Source organism: Diceros bicornis, chromosome 37, assembly GCF_020826845.1.
Source record: "Diceros bicornis minor isolate mBicDic1 chromosome 37, mDicBic1.mat.cur, whole genome shotgun sequence".
NCBI classification, from domain to species: domain Eukaryota; kingdom Metazoa; phylum Chordata; class Mammalia; order Perissodactyla; family Rhinocerotidae; genus Diceros; species Diceros bicornis.
The window spans coordinates 25,369,187-25,389,581 of NC_080776.1; the positions used below are offsets into that span (position 1 = coordinate 25,369,187).

At 49.8% G+C, this 20,395-nt stretch overlaps 1 protein-coding gene across 1 annotated transcript in view; it reads left to right on the top strand.

Moving 5' to 3' along the window:
• RAMP1 (receptor activity modifying protein 1) overlaps positions 1-405 on the top strand; it is a 31,303-nt gene extending 30,898 nt beyond the window's left edge. Inside the window, exon 2 of the mRNA XM_058533492.1 lies at positions 150-405. Coding sequence (XP_058389475.1) covers positions 150-405 — 256 coding nt within the window. The remainder of the gene's footprint in view (positions 1-149) is intronic.
• Positions 406-20,395: the final 19,990 nt, after the last annotated feature.

Sequence of the window (20,395 nt, forward strand, 5' to 3'; positions counted from 1 at the left end):
TCATCTCCTAGAGCCAGGGTCACTGCCACGGGGCCTGGGCTTCTGGGGCATGCTCACCACAGTGGGGAATGCAGTGGAGAGCCCCTGGCTCTGTCCCGCCTTGGTCCTCTGCCCACCCAGGGACTGATGACCTGCTTTTCCGTCTACAGGAGCTACCAAGAGCTCACGGAGTGCACTAGCGACGTGGCAGGAAAAGTGCACTGCTTCTGGCCCAGCGCGGTGGTGGACAAGCTCTTCGTCGCCGTCCACCAGCGCTACTTCAGAAACTGCTCCATCTCTGGCAGGGCTGTGCAGGACCCGCCCGGCAGTGTCCTCTGCCCCTTCATCGTGGTGCCCATCCTGGTGACCCTGCTCGTGACGGTGCTGGTGGTCTGCAGGAGCAAGCGCCCCGAGGGCATCGTGTAGGCCGGGGGCTGCCCCTGCACTGAGGCTGCGGGGCAGGCGGGGAGGGTGGGGAGTGGGGAGCCACAGGCCTAGCCTGGCGACAGCATCCTGGTCCCTAACACAGAGCAGGCCCCAAACCCCTCTTCTTCTACCGAGAGGAGCTAACAGGATTTTGGAGTGGTCGTGGCGCAGGCGTTAACCTGGAAGCCCCCTGGCTGGAGCTGGAAGCGGCCATGGGAAGGGGGGCCCAGGAGCTAGGGGGGAGCAGGGACGTGACTGTCATCATTTCTAGGGAGTGTTCCGAGCTCTGTCTCCCAGTGTGTTCATAAACCACCAGCGGCTTTGTTCCCACCTCTGGCCAGACCGTGGATAAGTAGTCTGTGATTAAAAGAATGTCTTTGGAGTTGGGAACTGTCGTTATTTCTGGGTCTGGATCATTGGGAGTAAAAGGGTGGGTGAAACACCAGCCCCTTCAGATCCATCTTTCTCTGACAGGAGGTGCCATCGCAGGGACCTATGATGGGGGACGATGGTGGGGAGGCCCCACGAGGCAGTGAGGCCCTGTGTGTGCATAGAAGGTGCTCCTGTGGGATTCCTATCCCCACACCTCCACCCCTCCACAGTGTCTAGAACCACTGGCTCAGAGGACTGTGATTCACAGACGTGACAAGACCAGGTTTGCATGGGTTTTACTGAGGCCCCTCCCCGAAGATGCCTCGCCAGCCCTCAGGTCCAGGCACCCACCTCCATTCTGTCTCCCTGGGTTTCACTGGCTATTTCCTCTGCACATCAGTGCACCCCTGCAGGCTGTTGCTACTCCCCCATTCACGATTCTTCCCAAGCCCTCACTTATAGCTGGACTTCCAGGAGGTTCTGGATCCCCAAAGGGAGCTCTTGCACTGTCCCTCCCAGATGTTCTCTGATCTCAGACCTCTTCTCTGAGGTCCCTGCAGCCCCCAGCCTGCTCAACCCTCCAGGGCCTCCCGGCCCAGGACCTGCCCCTTCTCAGGATGAGTGATGGGGTGTTACTGCCCATCACCCTCGGCGTCGGCCTCTTCCTCTGCCCTGTAGGACAGGGGCCCAACGCCATTACCTTCTGGACTAGTCAGCATTAGCAGACCACAGCCACATGGGGTCACCCCCTGCCCCGCTCAGCTAAGCAGGCCAGACCCCAGGCGGCCTGCGCCGGGTGAGACGGGGACAGGGCTCCCGCAGCCTCCTCCTGGGCACCCGCCGTCCCTGCAAGGGTGCGCCCTGCACACTGAACCGTGGGCCTCCTTGCTATGGTGTGGCCGTGCTTTACGGAAAGAACCAGGGTGTGCTAAGGGAGGGGTGATTGCCTCAGGGAATGACGGGGATTCCCGTGTCCACAGCTCAGACCTCGGGGAGGGGCTGGCCAGCTGCTGTGCTGGGTCCCAGCTTCCTCTGCCTTCACGCGTAAACCCGGCCGTGAGAGCTGGGAGGAAAGGGGCGATTGTCTCCGTTCACATCTCCTTCTCCCCGAGGAAGCCCATAATATGGGGGTTAGGATTCAGGCTCTAGGAAAGGAACCAGGTGGAGGGAGAGCTTCTGACAGAGGCCCCAGGTGTCCATGGGTCTCGGGGACGAGTGAGATTTCAGGAGCAGGAGGTGGCAGGGAGCAAGTGCTGTGGGCTAGAGGACGTTATCTGACAGCACAGGTGACAGGGATCCACAGGTAAGAGGACAGCCCCCAGCCTGACCTCGTTGGTAATTACTCCTGGAATTCAGCACACATGCCTTTGCTGAAGGCACCTGCTTCGTGAACCTGTGGGTCCTGCTCCCTTCAGTGCTGCTCCGGGGGAATTTTCAATGACCCTCCTGCCCAGGGTCACCCCTCTAGTGGCAGGAATCCAGGCCCCCGACTCCCAGGGCAGCCCCATCGCCCCCAGCCCCACAGGTGGTCAGGGCCCACGTGGGTCTGCAGGACCCCAGAGCCCCACGCAGGGCTGAGCAAGGAATCCTTTGAGAATCAGTTGTAGGGCTGCGGCATCTTCAAGGACAAGCCCCTCGTCTTCCTACGTGCTTTGCCAGCCTGAGGTACGTGGGGGGTGTGCATGTGTGTCTGTGGTGTGTGTGAGGTATGGGTGGTGTGAGGTGGGGGTGTGTGTGTGTGGTGGGTGGATGCTGTGTGTGTGCGCGCGCGCGCACACAAACCCAGCAACATTCAAATAGGAATCGTCCCTCCAGTTTTACGTCACCTGATCGGATAGTCCGACGCGGTTTTGTGGGTTAACCGTGTTTCAGCGTGGCTGTGGTCGGCGTGGGATGAGTCGCACTTGCCGGGAATGCGCCTCCTGCCTCCTCACATCTTTTCTAAGTGGCTGCTCACTTCTGCTGTGCCACTGACCACAGGTTAATAAGATTCTCCAGTTTTGATCAAGGAAAATAGCCTTTTGCAGGACAGCAGGCCACTTGTTCTTCACATCTCAGCATGTAGCCCCTTACCACCATGGTCACATTAAAAGGAAGCAGACCAAGGGGAATCGGTCACTACAAGCCAGAGGATAGTTTTATGTGGAAGAATGTTTTCAGAGAACGCTAATCTGAAAGATCTAATCTGAAAGATCTCACCAAATTTCACAAAGTTCAGAATGTTAGGTGTTCTAGAAAAATGAATGTGTGCCTGTTTTAAAACCTTTAAAAGTGTTTCCTGTCATCATAGCCTGTGAAGAAATAACCATGATAAAACCTGATGGAAAAGACCAAGCTCGGCCTCAGGAAGTGAAACCAGCCTGCCCCACTGTGCTCCCACCAGCCCCACCACTCTGCGCCTCCATCTCCTCATCCAGAAGGTGGGGGCGATAATGGTGTCTGCCTGAAGAGTATTGGGTTAATTAAGTAAAACATCTTAGTCCAGGTTTTCCAAGACGCCAAGATGGGATTCTAGGTAACGATGGTTGTTAAAGGAACCGCCTGTGAGCTGAGGCCCGTGGGAGGGAAGCCTGGTGGGGAAGGTCCTAGGCCCCCGGGTACTCTCAGAAGGTTCGGCAAAGCCGTGGGGGGTCCCCTGTGCCAAAGCCAGCTGACCGGGACCTGGGGGGAGCAGCCCCTGTGATAAAGCCACGATGGCTTTCAGAGCCAGCAGCTGGGGCCCTGGAGCAGCTCTGCTCCCCGTGGTTGAAGTTCCGTGAGGCGCAGCCTCATGGAACCATCCCAACAGAGCATGGAGCCTGACGCACACTGTGCGCTCAAAAGTAGTTGTGATTATTAAAATGCTTTATAGACAGTGCAAACACTGAATAATGTTATGACTTTAAAATTATCCAAGGTGAGAGTGATTGATCATTTTGAAGTATTTTTTTTTGTTGAGCATAATGTCTTCAAGGTTCATCCATGTTGTCACATATTGCAAGATTTCCTTCTTTTTTAAGGCTGAATACTATTCCCCTGTATGGATACACCACACTTTGCTTATCTCTTCATCTGTCATGGACATTTAGGTTGTTTGCACATCTTGGCTATTGCGGGTAATTTTTAAACATTTAGATTTGACTTTGGGATATGTGCTTGTAAGTATATTTGAGTATTTGTGCACCTGGTCTGGAAGTTTCCTTCAAGTGAAATAGTTCTGCTGTGGAGGTTTAGGAGGAGCCAGGGAGCATTCAGGTTTCCCTCTTCCTCGCTCTGGGCAGCGGCTGAGGCCAGGAGAGGAAGCCAGTCTCAGCTGGGACAGTGGAGGCAAAGCTCAGCCCCGACCCGGGTGCTTTTCTGTCCAGTCTGGGTTGGTGGTCAAGTATTTGCAAGTCACAAGGCTGAGGGCAAAGAACTGAAGGCCAGAAAATAAGGTGCTTAATGAAAATGAAGAAATCAAAGCAGAATTTTGGTATTCTTAATATGAGTGAGACTTTATTATAAACAAACATTTATAAAAATAAATGACTTTCATATTGGTTTCCTAGGGCTGCCTTTAACATATTACCACAAACCAGATGGCTTAAAACAACAGAACTTATTCTCTCCCAGTTTCCTGGAGGCTAGAAGTCCTGAGATCAAGGTACTGGCAGGGCCATGCTCTCTCCTGCCTGCCTCTTCCAGCCTCGGTCTTTGTCGGCATTCCTGGGCTCATAGCTGCGTCAGGCCAGTCTCGGCCACCTTCTCCCTGTCTTTGTAGCTTCTCTTCTTATAAGGATACAGTCATATTGGATTGGGCCACCCTAATCCAGGGTGACCTCACTTTAACTGAACTAATTACATCTACAAAGACCCTATTTCCATTTAGGGCACATTCTGAGATTCCCAGTGAACGTGAATTTGGGGGGACACTGTTCAATCCAGGACACTCAGCAAACTCAAGAGCTGGGCATCTCAGTTCTCCACTTTGCATGGGCTGTGAGAGGGGACAACTTCGGGATCTGCTAACAACCTGCCACAAAAGCTGTTCCCAAAGCCCAACCAATCAGGTGACAGAACAAAGCCAGGTGTCCCAGGGGCTCCTGAGAAAAGTGCCTTGTCCCCAATGGTAGGGTGTGGGCCATCGTTCCCACAAGCAGACCGCCTCTTACAGCAGTTTCTGGTTCACCTTTTAAAGCCAAGGATGGGGTCTGCATGTGTGTGTGTGTGTGTCTGCGTGTGTGTGCACGTGCGTGTGAGTGGTAAGTGGGGGCCTCTGGCGTCCCTGTCCCAGACCCCAGCCCTTGTCCTCTGAGGCCAGGAAGGCCCTGGTCCTCAGCCTGGGCAGCAGCTGCTCTCGGCCACGTCCATCCTGCAGCCCCGGGCTGAGTGGGCCTCTCCCCGCTTATCTCACTGAGGGTTATTGAGGAGACAGTGGACTTTGAAAGGAAAATGAGTTTCTAAGATGCCTTGAGAACTGTTCCCGGAACTTCTCCTCTGAGAAGCCCGTCCTCTGAAGAGGTGCAGGCAGGGAGCACGAGAGGCATGAGGTGTCTGATCAGGTGCTGTCGCAGAATGCGCACCTGCCAGGGTCACACGGAACGATGCCAGAGGCCCGGGGGCCGCCTCAGACAGCGCAGGCCACGGTCGGCAAGGGGCTGTGGAGCTCCTCAGGCCTGCCCTGTCTCCACCATGGGGTGCAGTGGGGGAGAGGGCGGGGGCTGCAGGCCCTTTTCTCATGAGTCTTTCCCTGGGGCTACCTGGAAAGTAAAAGAGGGCAATGGTGGATTGCACGCCCGCCACAAACGAGCGCCCCCCCTATTTTCCCCCTGAGAGAGCCCAGCCCAGCAGGGGGCAGCCTGGGGGCTGGAGGGAAGCAGCCATGCTTCGGCCTCTCGGACCGTGCAGGGACTGGGAGGCCCGCAGGCAGAGTCTGGGATTTCCGCTAAGCCGGCTGGGGAAGCTGACGACAGTTTTAATTTGAAAATACGCCCGACTAGCTTTGTTTGCGTCCTGAGCTGGAGAAATGACTCCTTCTCCGGAGCTTTGTCATGGAAATCTACAGAAAAACAAATTGGTTGGAAGTCAAAGAACCAAAAATACAAAGGAAAAGGACTGGGGAGCAGAGTTGGCCAAGTATGGACTGTTCCCAAAGCAGCTCATATTAATGAGCCCCCCGGCGCAAAACTGCTCTGGAGACGGGGCTTCCCGCAAGCGGAGCAGCAGCTCCGAATCGCGACAGCTTCACGGAAAGGACACGCCTGGTGGAGACGCAGCCGCGAGGGCACAGCGGCCTGGAGGTGAGAGAGCTGGGATCCAGCAGAGCGGCGAGTGAGCCTGAGATGGGGCATGTGGCATTCCTGCTGGAGAAAACCCCGAGTCCCCTGGAGATGAATTTCCTCTGTTCATCAAAAACGAAAATCAGTATAGTCTTCACAGAGGACAAACTAGAAATATGTACCCAAAGTCTTAAAATGTTTATTCCCAGCCATTTCCCTCCTAGGAATTTATCCCAAGGACATAATTAGAGATGCACAAAAGGAATGATCTTCACTCAGAGTTATTTATCCGAGTGAACGAGTGGAAACATCCCTAGTGCCCACATTAGAGGAAGCAAATTAGATTAGATCAGATGAAATCCAGATGATGTGGGGAAAAGTTTCTTAAAATTAAGTACATGGGAAATTTTTCTCACAGTATAGAGTTAATTGGAAAAGGCAGATTACAAAGTAGGAAAGTGAAATGATCTTAATTGGGGGAAGGGGTGAGTGTGTGTATGTGTGTGTGTGTGTGTGTGTAAGTGTGTGTGTAAACACATTCCCCAGGCCATGTAGGGAAGATCATATGATATGACTCATAGAAATAGTAACAACACACCACAGTTTGGATCTAGCTGTCGTATTGCTGGCATATCACTTCCCAGTAAAGGGAGGCCGTTCAGTACCCTGCTGAGGAGTCCCAGTGCTAGACTCACGCTTGCTGGGATCTGACTGGACCCTTTTCCAGCTGTGTGACTTTAAGCAGCTTCTTTGTCTCTCTGATAATTGTATGTGCTTGGAAAGGATGGCCTCGTGTTGGTCATCTGCCCCATGCCAAGGATGGTGTTTAAGCTCCAAAGAGCAGGCTACTTGCCAGAAGATCCATATGTTTGAGGGTTTGGGGTGGAGATGGGATCTGGGAGGAGATCATGCAGTAGTCTGGGGGCTTTGAGAGAGTAATAAGGAAGAGGTTTTAAGACACTTTTCTCTTTTGTGAACATACCTGCCCTTTGGTTCCTCGTAAAACAAATTTAGGAAAGACCTACAGTACTTTTCAAGGCTATTTTTGGAGGTGAACTTGGATCTGACTTCGGTTTCTTCTTCATGGGACAGTGCTGAGATGGGCCATGAGATTGCCCGTCTTTACACGGGTTACATAAATGTGCCATGGGGAGAAAGAACACCAGATTGAGGGCACTTGAAAGACAGTTTGCTGTATGGCCCTTGGAGACATTCCTCTTTGCTAATCCCACCTCAGCCACAATTCCTGGGCTGGGAACAGCCCTCCAGGCGCCCTCTCCCTCAACTGAGTCCCCTTCCCAACAGACATGCTCCCAACAGGCAGGGACACTTTGCTCGTGACTGTTTTCCGGGGCGGGAGGCTGGCGGGTGCCTGGAGGTCAGTGGTGATAACAAGCGGCAACTGCTTTTCATCCTCATGCAGCCATCATGATGGCATCTACATCCCAGCGCTGCCCAGACTGCCTGAGGTCACACAAGGAGGTCACTCAGACTCTCACCCTGGCACCCTCTCCTTACAAGAAACGGTTCCACGTTAAAAAAGAAAAAGAAGTTTTAGCATAGAGGCTACAGCACCACACTGCCTGGGACAGAATTGAATCCTAGCTCCACCCATTAAAAATGGTGAGGCAAGCTACTCAACTCCCCACCTGTAAAGGGATAGCCGTAGGTACTTCAGGGAGTCATGAAGAAAGCCCTTGGTACTATGCCCGACACACCATAAATGCTCTTTAATTTGGCCATGGTGGTGCATCTTCACAAAGGATCTGGGACCCTGATGGCTGCGGGTATGCATGAATGCACATGCTTGGGTATCTATTTCTCTGTGTGGTCCCCAGCTCCATTGCACGGAGGGCAGGAGGTGAGTCGAAGAGACAAGAACCATGTGGCCTCACGTGGTCATCCCTCTGTGCATGTCTGTGTCCTAATCTCCTCTTCTTATAAAGACACCAGTCACGTGGGATTAAGGCCCACCCCAATGACTTCATTTCACCTTAATCACCTCTTTAAAGACCCCATTTCCTAATACAGTCACGTTCTGAGGAACTGGGGGTTAGGACTTCAACATACGAATGGGGGGACACACAACTCAGCCCTAAGAGCCCACCTCCCCCAACCCTCGAACTGCCACTCAGGTGGCAGTCGGCTTTTCCACCTGGCTCACAGCAGCCCATCTCAGCTGTACTGGAACTAAAGGGTTGTAATTCACCATAAAAATTAGTAGAAAACAGCATCGTAGCAAGGCTGTTGCTACAGAAACATCACAAGATTAAATAAAAACCTGCTTTAAGATGCATGGCATATTCCTGGTGGGAGATCTCAGTGGCAGTTCCTAAGAGGGTCCCAGTGCCGGTGCATTCAAGGGCATCGGCAGCTGGCAGCATAGACTTTCCATTTGTCTGTTTTTTTGAAAAATGGACAGTTCTGTTCCCTGGTGCCGGAGTTCCCTGCACAATGATTTTTCTTTTTCTCTCCTTTTTTTTGGTCCAGAAATGGAACAAAGAAATGAAGGGCTAAGGAAAGAGGAAGAAGAAGAGAAACACATTTTTCTTGAGTTAACCGGGTCATCCATCAGGAGAGCAGCAAAAAGAGGAAGAATGTTGGGGCTGGCCCCGTGGCTTAGCGGTTAGGTGCACACGCACTGCTACTGGCGGCCTGGGTTCGGATCCCGGGTGCGCACCGATGCACCGCTTGTCCAGCCATGCTGTGGTGGCGTCCCACATACAGCAACCAGAAGGATGTGCAACTATGACATACAGCTATCTACTGGGGCTTTGGGGAGAAAAAGGGAAAAAAAAGGAGGATTGGCAATAGATGTTACCTCAGGGCCAGTCTTCCTCAGCAAAAAGAGGAGGATTGGCATGGATGTTAGCTCAGGGCTGATCTTCCTCACAAAGAAAAAAAAGAGGAAGAATGTTAGAGAATGTTAACGACAGATGCCTGCAGAATCAGCCTGCTAGGTGCAGTGGGAAAGGAGGGTGAGGGAGGGCAGCCTGGACCCACTTCCTGAGGGCAAGAGATGCCAGCCAGCCACCTGCAGCAGGCCAGGCTTGGGAGGAAGCAATGAAAGAACCAAGTGTATCAAGCTGCTACGAAGGGATGCTCACTTTACTTATGTCTCTTCTCCTAGCTGTCACCAGCCTAGCAGGTTATGTCCATTTTGCAGATAAGGAGACTGAGGCACAGAAAGGCAACAATACATGCCCAGGCGTCCCTGAGTATGGGTGCTGGAGCCAGGGTTTGAAGAACTCCCTGAGCCCCAGTTCTCTCACTCACCTGCACTGCCTCCCATAGTGCAGGAGAGTGGAGAACAGACAGGAACTGGGGGTTCCAGGAGGGTGAGGACAGGGAGAGGCGGTCGCCTCCAGCTGTGTGCATTCAGGGTCACAACTGGGTGTTTGCACCTCCAGGTGTCACAAGTCCAAGTGGGCTTCCCTCTACGGGACTTGTGCCCTTTCCAGCCCAAGCCCTCAAGGGCCACCTCCGCCCCCTGGTGGTGCCCCAACACAGCAGCCTCATGACAGATCTCTTCGGGAAACCACAGGATAGAGACCAACTCAGGTCTCCTCCACCCAGGCCCCTGCAGCCCCAGGAGGTGCTCTGGCTCTCCACGGCGGATCAGCTTCAAGGACGGCTCTATGTCTTGCTGGGAGAAGAAACTGGAAGAACCGTCCTTTTCATCGCCTTTCTTTCTTCCCAATCCCCCAATTTTCAATAAAAAAAAAAATTTTCCAAAACTAGTACCAATAGAACAGTGAATTCCTGTTGATACGTTTGGAAAGGGGACTTTCTTAGTTCATAGTTTCCTTCCTTGTGATTTTAAAAAAATAAGTGCTTTCTGCTTTTCAAGTCCTGGCCCCACAGAAGGTCCGCACAGCTGGAAATGATTTTATGGGTCAGGAAACAGGCTGGACAGCTACCCACCCAGGCTGCTCCTTGTGCCTGGGGCGCCCTTCCTGCCCCCTCGTTGCCCTGGAGGACACCGGCTGCCACCGGCTGGGTCCCGACTTGGCTGGCTGGAGGGCAGGGGTCTCTGGAAAGACGACTGGAGTGCAGCTCGGCCAGTGCCGCGCACAGTTCCCCGGCTGGCGGGCATCGAAGAAACCCTGCGCCAGGCGCTCGGCTGTCCGCTAGGGGCGCACGTGAGTCAGAGGCTGCGGAGGGACCCAAGGCAGGAGGCGACCCCATCTGCTCGCGTTACAGCCCTGCCACCTGCCCAGCCCAGGGCCCGTCCTTACTTCTCTCTCACCCCACTCTCTTTTTCTCTAAAGGCATCTTCACATGCGCAGCGCAGAATGGCCAAAGAACTTCCTCGCGCTTAAAACAGTGCCCAGCACATGGTAGGTACTCAAAAAGTGTTCACTGAATTAATTCATTGTAATCCATAACTCAGTGAACTACAGCTTGATCAGCCAATCCTCTATTGTTAGGCATTTAATGTGTTAGCAGTTTCCCCTTATTTCTTATTGTCATGCCAAATGCTGTTTAAAAATAACTTCTTTCATTGTAGAAAATATAGGTAAACAAAACAAAATCAACCAAAAAAAAAAAAAAGTCTTAATTCTTACCATTCAGGTAATTTTCAACATACACTTTGGCATATAGTCTTCCAAACTTTAATTTATTCTTAGGTACATAGATGACAGCCAGCCGTGGTGGTCTAGTGGTTAAAATTCGTGCTCTCCCCGCCTCAGCCCGGGTTCCTTTCTGGATCAGGGAACCACACCACCCATCTGTGGGTTGTCATACTGTAGCGGCTGCATGTTGCTGTGATGCTGAAAGCTGTGCCACCGGTATTTCAAGTACCAGCAGGGTCACCCATGGTGGACAGGTTTCAGCGGAGCTTCCAGACTAGGACAGACTAGGAAGAAAGAACTGGCCACCCACTTCCAAAAAAATTGGCCATGAAAACCCTATGAATAGCAGTGGAGCATTGTCCAATACAGCGCCAGAAGGTGAGAGGATGGTGCAGAAAGACCGGACAGGGTTCCATTCTGCTGTACACAGGGTCCCTGGAAGTCAGATCGACTCGATGTTACTAACAACAACAACACATTGTACTAGAATGTTCCAAGCAAATATCCTCTTCCGTGAGCCAGGTTCCAGCCCTGCCTCCTCCTCCTCCAGGCTCCTGGGTCCAGTTACTGAGTCCCAGGGTGGCCCATAGAGACTTTACCTATCATAATTCCATCAGCACCCCCAAGTCACCCCAAATAAACACATAGCTGAACACAAAATAGCACGTTCACCACCTGAAGACAAATCTCTTCCCTATTTCTTTCCCCTGTTTTCCTCTTTCAAGTGAACTGTGCTCCCAAGACCCTCTGTATTAGTTATTTATTGCTGTGTAACAAATACCACGAACTCAGCAGTTTAAAACAACACACATTTCGTATCTGGTCAGAAGTCCAGGCATGGCCTTGCTGGGTCCTCTAAGACTGCAGGGCCTCACAGGCTGCAATCCAGGTGCCGGCCAGGCTGCAGTCTCACCTGGAGACCCAACTGGGGAAGGACCTGCTTCCAAGCTCATTCGGGTTGTTGGCAGAATTCGTCTTCTTTCAGCTGAGTCACTGAGCACTGTATTTTTCTGGCTGTCAACTGGAGGGCCCGCTCAGGTCCTTGCTAGGTTCCTTTCTAGGTGAACTAGCAGTCCCTTGCTAGGTGAACTTCCACAACATGGCTCCTTACTCCCTCAAGCCAGCAAGGAGAATCTCTAGTGTGTGCTAGTAATATGGAGCTTTATACGTACTACATATCATAATGTAGTAAGGGAAGTCACATCCCATCACCTTTGATGTATTCTGTGTCTTATAAGCAAGTCACAGGTCCCACCCACACTCAAAGAGAGGGGATTATATATTACAAAGCATGAACTTGGGGTCACACTAGGGTCTGTCTGCCATGTCCCACTATGAGATTTTGGAACTGCCACTGGCAGGGCCTGTGGGGAAGAGTTGTGGGGTCCCACACCACCAGGATCAGGGAAGTCTTGCAGAGTTTGTACCCTGGCAGGCTCTCACATTCACAGTGGCTGGCCCCAAAAGACAAAAGGTGTTTGACATGGAAGGCCAAAAGGCTGCACCCTAACCAAAGCTTTTGCCCTGTACAATTATGTATGATGTTAATGGTGGCCCTGAGTTGTGCAGTGCACACCTGCACAACTGTCCACAGCAGCCCTGAATCATACCTGTGGATGAGAGGCTTCTTCAGAGCGTTACATCACTGAGGATTAATATCTGGTCTGACTCCAGTTTCACCAATGGACCATATGTCTATGCAGCTGAGTTTACTTTACACTACACCCTCTTCCCCAGCCATTCTTTGACTTTTCTATTCCCAAACATATCCAGAAAGCTTGAAATATTTTCTCTGGAACTTTTGACTGTTTTAGTTGAGGCAGTCCAAAACTCACAGCTTCTGGGAGTTTATTTTCTCACATTGCTGGTGGGTTTCTAGAAACAGAGCATCAAAGTCAGTTGGAGCCTCAGATGAGAATCCTGATCCTTCCAGAGCAATGACTGTCACAGTTGTCATGTGGGTGGGGACAGCCCACTCCCACAATACATCTCAGCTGCAGTGTCCCAATTACATATTATGTACACACCTCAGACTGTTAAATTAATCCCCAGACGTCTTTGGCACAGCCCAGGACTGCTTTCCAGTTAATAATAAATATGGAAGATGCCGAATTTCAGAACAGCAATCATTTCCCTTGTGTCATGGTTAGTTCTTATAATTCATAATGACAATGCCATCTATTTATTGAGCACTTACCATGTTTTACATATTTCACCCCATTTCCTTCTCCCAACAGTCCTCTAAGGCACGTACTATTATAATTCCCAACTTACAGATGAAAACCTGTGGCTTGGAGAAGCTTAGACCCTGGTCAGCTGAAGGCCGAGCTGGGACAGCAAGGTCTGCCTGGCACGGAAGCCTGGCTCTTACCTGTGGGACACTGATACTTGTGGGTTCTGAGTGCAGATCACTCACCTGGACCCTGGGTGGGCTGCGCCCTCTGGTTTCGCTACGCTCTGCAGAGCCTGCGTTAACTCTTGACACACCTCTCTCCAACTGAAGCAGAAGTCAGCCACAGGAACCCGCTCCTACACACAGCCAGTCATTAATGAGGAGAAAACCAAACGGGGAATGCTGTAGTTTCCACGGATTAACAGTGCCTGATCGGTACTTCCTTCTACAATGACATTCCGCCATCTTTAACTTTTTCTTTGACATACCTGATGCCAAATGAAAACAGCCTCAGTAAAAAAGCAAACGAAACCTGGCCCTCAATTTCCCAAGCAAAATTTCCATTCTAACTTTGCTCAAATGGAGTCCTGTCCTTACATAGCTTTGTGTGGTCACCTTTGACCCAGGGGGGCAGAGATGCTGCTGGTCACCACCATGCCCTCTCCCTGGCAGACTCCCTCCCCGGCAGACTCCCTCCTCCTAGCTTTGACCCACCCAATCTTTGGCCTCGGTCCATTTGATTCCTCTCCTACTTTTGAGGAAGAAAGAGAAGACTTCCATGAGAATTCTGAAATAGCAAAGAGCAGGAACCTCTACGCTCTCTGAAGCACTTGGCAGAGGCCAGGAGCTGCTGGAAGCCCAGCCCCTAGAGCCTGGATTCATTTTCAGGAAGGTGAGAGGCTAGAAGACTCAATTCCTTGAGCCCTGGCCTTAGAACAAATGAATTCTGTGCTCAAAAGTGTCTGTCTCACCAGATGTCCAGTCCTATACAGCCCGTGATGGCGAGGAGGGCCCTTTGTGCGTCCCAGGGCTTGGTCAGGGGGCCAGCCCTCTCTCAGGTGCTCTGGAATTCTTCAGTCCCTCTCCTCTCCGTGCTCCCCACATCACCTCACACAAGGGTGATTATTCCACACCTTCTTGCTCCTCAATGTCCAACACCTCCTCCTCCTCCTCCCCTTTCTCGGCTGATGGCCTGGCTTCCTATGTCACTGACAAACAGAAGGGAGCTTCCATGTGCCCCACACATGTCTACCCACATGTGCTGCTCGGCCTGCCTTCCCCTCTCGGTATGGATGAGCTGGCAGTGCTCCTATTTAAAGCCCCACCCTCATGTCAAGGACATCCCCTAAGCAAGGATCCTCTACCTCTCTCTGGCATCATCAGTGTTTCCCTCTCTAATGGGATGATTCTTGATAGCCTACAGATAAACTACAAAACCTCCCACCCATAAAAGAACTCTCCTTTGACGCCTGCGTGTCTCCCTCCGGTTACCCCGTTTCTCCATCCACTATCCTTTAGAGTAAAATTCCTTGGAAGCATCTTCTAAACTGGCTACCTCCAACTCCTTTCCCGGTGTTTTCTCTTGAAGCCACATGAGGCAGGCTCTCATCCCCACCACTCCGCTGAAATAGCTCCAGCAAGGACACCAACGACTTCCCTGTTGCCCAACCCAGGGGTCAGTTGTCAGGTCATCTAACTTGTCTAACAGTCAGAGACTGTTAATGCCGAGTCCTCACCTCCTTGGAGACTTTCCTTTTCAAGCTTTCATGGTGTGGTACCCTCTTGTTTCTTCTCCTGTTTCACTGGCAACTCCATCTCAATCTCCTTTACCAGACCCTCCCCATCTCACCACCTTCTAAACTGTGAAGTGACCCAAGGCTTGGTCCTTGGTTGCCTTCTCAATCCACACTCACTCCACGGTGATCTTAGCCGCTCTCATGGATCTAAATACCATCTGTTTGTTGAAGATTCCCAAATTTATTCTTCCATCCTGGACTTCTTCCTTGAACTCCAAATGTGCATGGCTAACTGTCTTCTCAACATTTCCATTTGGAGGTTTGTTGGGCACCTCAGGAGACTTCTGCCTCTGGCCAGATGTAGTAGCAGGAACCAGATTTACTCTGCCTCCTGGAACAACAGCAGCAAATAAAACCAGACAAAAATGTGAAACAGTAGTTTTCAAGACACTGCATTCCAGCCAACACAGGACAGTGATCTCTGAGAGGTGGGTAACAAAGAGGTGAGCCCTACGATTGCCCAGCTCTGCCTAGAAGGCATTTCCAGGCTGCAGCACAGGAAGGGGGACTGAGGCAGAGCCTGGTGGACTCCTTGAGTTGAGGAGATGGAGCTGAGGGTCCATGGAAACCCAGCTGGCTAGAGTTGTTGGAACAGAGTCCTGGAGAGGTAAGGGCTGCACAGAGAAAGCTCTGGACATCTCCGGAGCATTCAGCAAAACACTGCTCAGCACATGTGTGGGAACTACCTAAGGGGGAAACAGCCCAAAGGATTGAGAGAGCAGCTCCTGGAGCTCACATGGACCTGGGAATAGCTCCTGTGCCCACCAGCCAAATGGAAAAACTTTATGACATGTGGGATGTGGGGTACAGTGCACAGAGGGGTTTGCTCAGTAGTGGAAATAATTAGCCGTAAACTGAGCACTGCTCTGGTCTAACCTAACAAATCTGAAAAGCAAGACCCAAAAGAATCAAACTGTCTCCCAGCGACTTCACTGCATCCTGGAACTAAGCTCAAAGAAATTTACAGAATATTTACCGAAGAGCCACCACGGGATAAGGTATAACTCACAGTGTTGGGCATCCAAGGGAAATTTACCGGGTATGCAAAGAAATAGGAAAATATGACCCCAAACGAGGACAAAAACCAATCAGTTGAAACTGATGGAGAGTTGACGCAGATGTTAGAATTAGTAGACAAGAATGTTTAGAAAGTTATTTTAACTGATGCCAGGAATCAATTTATCGCCTCTCAGCTCCAAATTCACCCTTTACTACGTGCTCGCAGTAGTGGAGTGAATTCCTTTAAGCCCTCCCCCTCACAGTGAGCACGATGTTAATTTTTTGCAGTAGAGGGCGCTGTAAGGACAGTCAAGAGGAACGGCTCTACTAGTGTGTCCAGCTACTGTATGGTGGGTCAGTGGGGTGGGTGTGAGGACATATGGTGGCGCTCTGCCCCCAGCATGTGCCCAGAACACACGGACCCTCAACAGCCTGGCAGCCTGACCTGGTGATAACTTTCCTATGGTCCTTCTGACACAGACACCATGCGCTCCAGGCCTCCTGCCTGCACCAGCACCTCGATTCATTCTGCTCATCTGCTCACCTGGCCACTGACTATGGCTCACCTGAATCCACCTGCACCCTGCAGGGTTGCCACCAGGCCCCCACTCCTTCTGCATGCCTGTGTGCCTGGGCGTTGGTAGCTGGTGGCCAATTCCCAGCCTGAACTCTGGAGGACTGCTTCCTGCCAGCCCAGTAACCAGGGAGCAACTCCAGCCAGGATAAACCAGCAAACTTCTCTGCCATCCACTGAGCTGCACCAACAACTTCTCCAACGAGAGCCAAACCCCAGGCTTGGGGAGGGGTCCCCCTTCCATGTTTGTCCTTCCTTGAGCCCTCTCCCTCAGTCCCAGGGTACCATGTAGAGCTTTATTATATTTTATAATCACTCTTTTATCAGAATCTAATAATCCTTTATATTAAACTTCCTGTTTAAATCACCATGTGTTTTCTATATCCTTATTGGACACAGACTGATATATAACTGATTCCACACGTTCAAAAAGTGAAGTAGTGACATAGAAGATGTTTTAAAAGATGCAAATCAAACTTCTAGCGATGTAAACCACAATGTCGGAGGTGGAAAATATACTGGATGGGACTGATGGCAGATTTGTCATTGCAGAATAAAGATTAGTGAACTTGAAGACATAACAGAAACTATTCAAAATGAAACAGAGAAAAGAGAATTTTTAAAAAATGAACATCAGCGAGCTGTGGGACAACTTTAACCACCTAATACATGTGTAATTGGAGTCCCAGAAGAGAGACTAGAGCACAGAAAAAAATATCTGAAGAAATAATGGCCAAAATGTTTCCAAATTTGATTATAAACCCACAGATCCGTGCATCCCTACAAACTCCAATTACAAGAAATATGAAGAAAACTACACAACATACATCATAATCAAATTGCTCAAAACAAGTGATAAAAAGAAAATCTTTGGGGCCGGCCTAGTGGCATAGCAGTTAGGTTCGCACATTCCACTTTGGCTACCTGGGGTTTGCTGGTTCAGATCCTGGGCGTGGACATACTCACTGCTCATCAAGCCATACTGAGGCAGCATCCCATATAGAAGAGCTACAACTCTACAACTATGATACACAAATACGTACTGGGGCTTTGGGGAGAAAAAAAAAAAGAGGAAGGTTGGCAACAGATGTTAGTGCCGGGCCAATCTTCCTCAAAAAAAAAAAAAAAAGAAACCTATTAAAATAAAAAAAAGAAAATCTTAAAAGTAACCAGAGAAAAAAAGACATGTTATATACAGAGAAACAAAGATACGGACAAAGGCAAATTTCTCATCGGAAACAATGCAAATGAGAAGACAGTGGAGCAACATCTTTAAAAAACAGGAAAAAACCCTGTCAACCTAGAATTTTGTATGCAGAGAAAATATCTTCAAAATGAAGGCAAAATAAACATGTTTCAGATATATAAAAATGGAAATAATTCATCACCAGCACACCCACGCTATAAGAAATGTTAAAGGAAGATTAAAAATTATACCAGTTGGGGGGCTGGCCTGGTGGCGCAAGCAGTTAAGAGTGTGCGCTCCGCTGTGGCGGCCTGGGGTTCGCCCGTTTGGATCCCGGGCGTGCACCGACGCACTGCTTGGCAAGCCATGCTGTGGCGGCTTCCCATATAAAGTGGAGGAAGATGGGCACGGATGTTAGCTCAGGGCCAGTCTTCCTCAGCAAAAAAAGAGGAGGATTGGCAAATGTTAGCACAGAGCTGATCTCCTCACAAAAAATAAAAGAAAAAAATATTATACCAGTTGGATATACGGATCTACACAAAGGAATGAAGAACATCAGAAATAGTAATGACATAGGTAAATATATAAGATTTTTGCCTTGAGATATATGTACACAGACATATATATAATAGTTATAATTATAATAAAATATATGTAACAAAATTATATTATATTAATACAATATCGTATTGTACTATATATATTATAATACTATAACATGTATAATTATACATTATAATATAAAGATATATGTCTTTAAAATATGATTGTCTATATAAAAAATCCCAAAGAATTGCCAAAAAGACTCCTGGAACAAGTAAGTGTTTACAGCAAGATTGCAGGACACATGTTAGTATCCAGAAGTCCATTGCCCTCCTAGATGTTGTCTTTGAGGAGATTGTGGGGTCCCAGGAAGAAATGCAGACTCAGACAAGAAAACCTAACTCTATTACAAACGTGTGAAATGCCCTCACTGAAGGGAGTGGAGGATAAGGTGTGACCTGAGCAACTTTGGAACTGAGTGGCATCTGTAAGAGTCAAGGCCAAAGGAACTGCACGTAAACACTGAGCTCTAGTTGACAGCTGTTTGCCGTGGGGTGCGAGCTGACAATTGCGACTCTGCCATACGAAGATAGGGGAATAGAACAATTAGGTAAATGGGTGGCAGGTGGTGGAAGCTCCATGTCTCACTGTTGGAATGGGAGTTTACATACAAGCAAGAGGAGGAAGCTAGAATTATCCATGTGTGATAGATTAAAGATCAGTATGGACTGAGGCTTAGTTTAATCTAGATACAGATGGCTACATATAACAACAGTAATAGATACATGTTACAGGTTAGATATGTGACACAGGTTAGTATAAACACAGATGTTATTTTCCTGTCAGCTGAGAGGGTCTAAGAGAAACAATACCCCAGTAGCAATGAGCATGTTTAGCACCCAGATATCTGTTTCTAGTACCATTCTCCAGTAAAAAGAACCAAGCTTTTTAGTTACTCTATTGCTTGCCTAAACTGCTATCTGTTGCCTCAGGCAGCAACAACTAAAACATTTGCCTGTAAACATTTTCCACAAACGCCCCCTGCATGGTGGCTTCAGCACTGGTCGAGTTCCAAGTCAGGCGAAATAAAGACAAGTCTTTTGAGTTGGTCTTTCAGGGAGTTACCGGACAGGTTAACTAATAACAACTCTGCTCTTCTTCCTGCCCGGAACTGGGCTGTTATTTTGTGTAAATCAACAAAGACCAACTGAATGAGAGGAGCAAAGGCTATCCATAACTCACTATAGCAAGGGAGTCCACCACCATCAAGAGATTCGCAGGCGGGCAGAGGAGAGGGAGAGCTTTATGGTGGACAAAGGGAGGCTCCAGGTGTGCCCTGATGGGAGCCTGTGGACCTGGGGAAGCCATGGGTGGGCTACCTAGAAGGGGGCGTCCCCGGTGATTGGTTAGTATATTTGACTTTCTCTGGTTGCTCCTAAACTAGAAATGGGGACAGAAATTAGGGAAGCTGTCAGTTATTAATCCAGTCCTGGCCGTTTTGGGCAGATTGTTACAGAAGTGATTGTTTAGCTTCCTAGATTGTTACTAGAGATAGCATCTGGCTCCCAGCAAGTCTGACTTGAGCAGGCTGGCTTCCTGGGTTGTGTATTGTCGATAAGGGGTTAGTGTCCTGGGCTGCCTGCTGCAGGTCATGGGTCAGAGTTTTATTTTTATATCTGGTCTGGCCATTGTCTGTGTATACAGGCTAATGCTGGGCTGGGAGCAGGGGATGGGGCTAGAGTAAGCTGACACCCTCAAGTTCTTACTGTTCTTACTGGGATCCAGCTGCTCCTTTTGATAAGCACTTCCTGAGTTGTTGCAAGTCTTGGGTTAATTTCCAGAGTTCCAAAAAGTTGACTCTGACTTTGACCAATTTTTTGTTGCTTTTTAGAAGGGGCGGAATTTCGGAGTTCCTACTCCATTTTCACTCATGTCAGTTGCCATATTTGTTTTAAAAAAGCACAAAGGATGCTCATTTTATAAGTGGACTGTTCTTCAGAGCTTATTTTCATATCAGCTGACTTTTGCTTTCCATTCTAATCATGTAATGGTGGGTAATAAGGCCCCTCTGGACCAAGAATTCTTTTTTGTGTGTGTGAGGAAGATCAGCCCTGAGCTAACATCCATGCCAATTCTCCTCTTTTTGCTGAGGAAGACTGGCCCTGGGCTAACACCTGTGCCCATCTTCCTCCACTTTATATGGGACGCCGCCACAGCATGGCCTGACAAGTGGTGCATCGGGGCGCACCCAGGATCAGAAGCCGGGCCGCCAGCAGCAAAGCTCTCGCATTTAACACCACGGGGCCGGCCCCTGAACCAAGAATTCTTTACGCAGCCCCTTCTAGTTGTCTGTGATTCCCTTTAGGACTATCCGGATTCTAAGCATCTAAACTGCCTGCCCCCAAGCCTTTAACTGAGAGCAGGGCCAACTTTGTGCTTTCGTCAGCATGGTTGATAAAGCCTAGCACCGAGTTGGGCACATGGTATGTGCTTAATAAACCGAGTGGATAGATAGGGCCCCTCTTGGCTGACA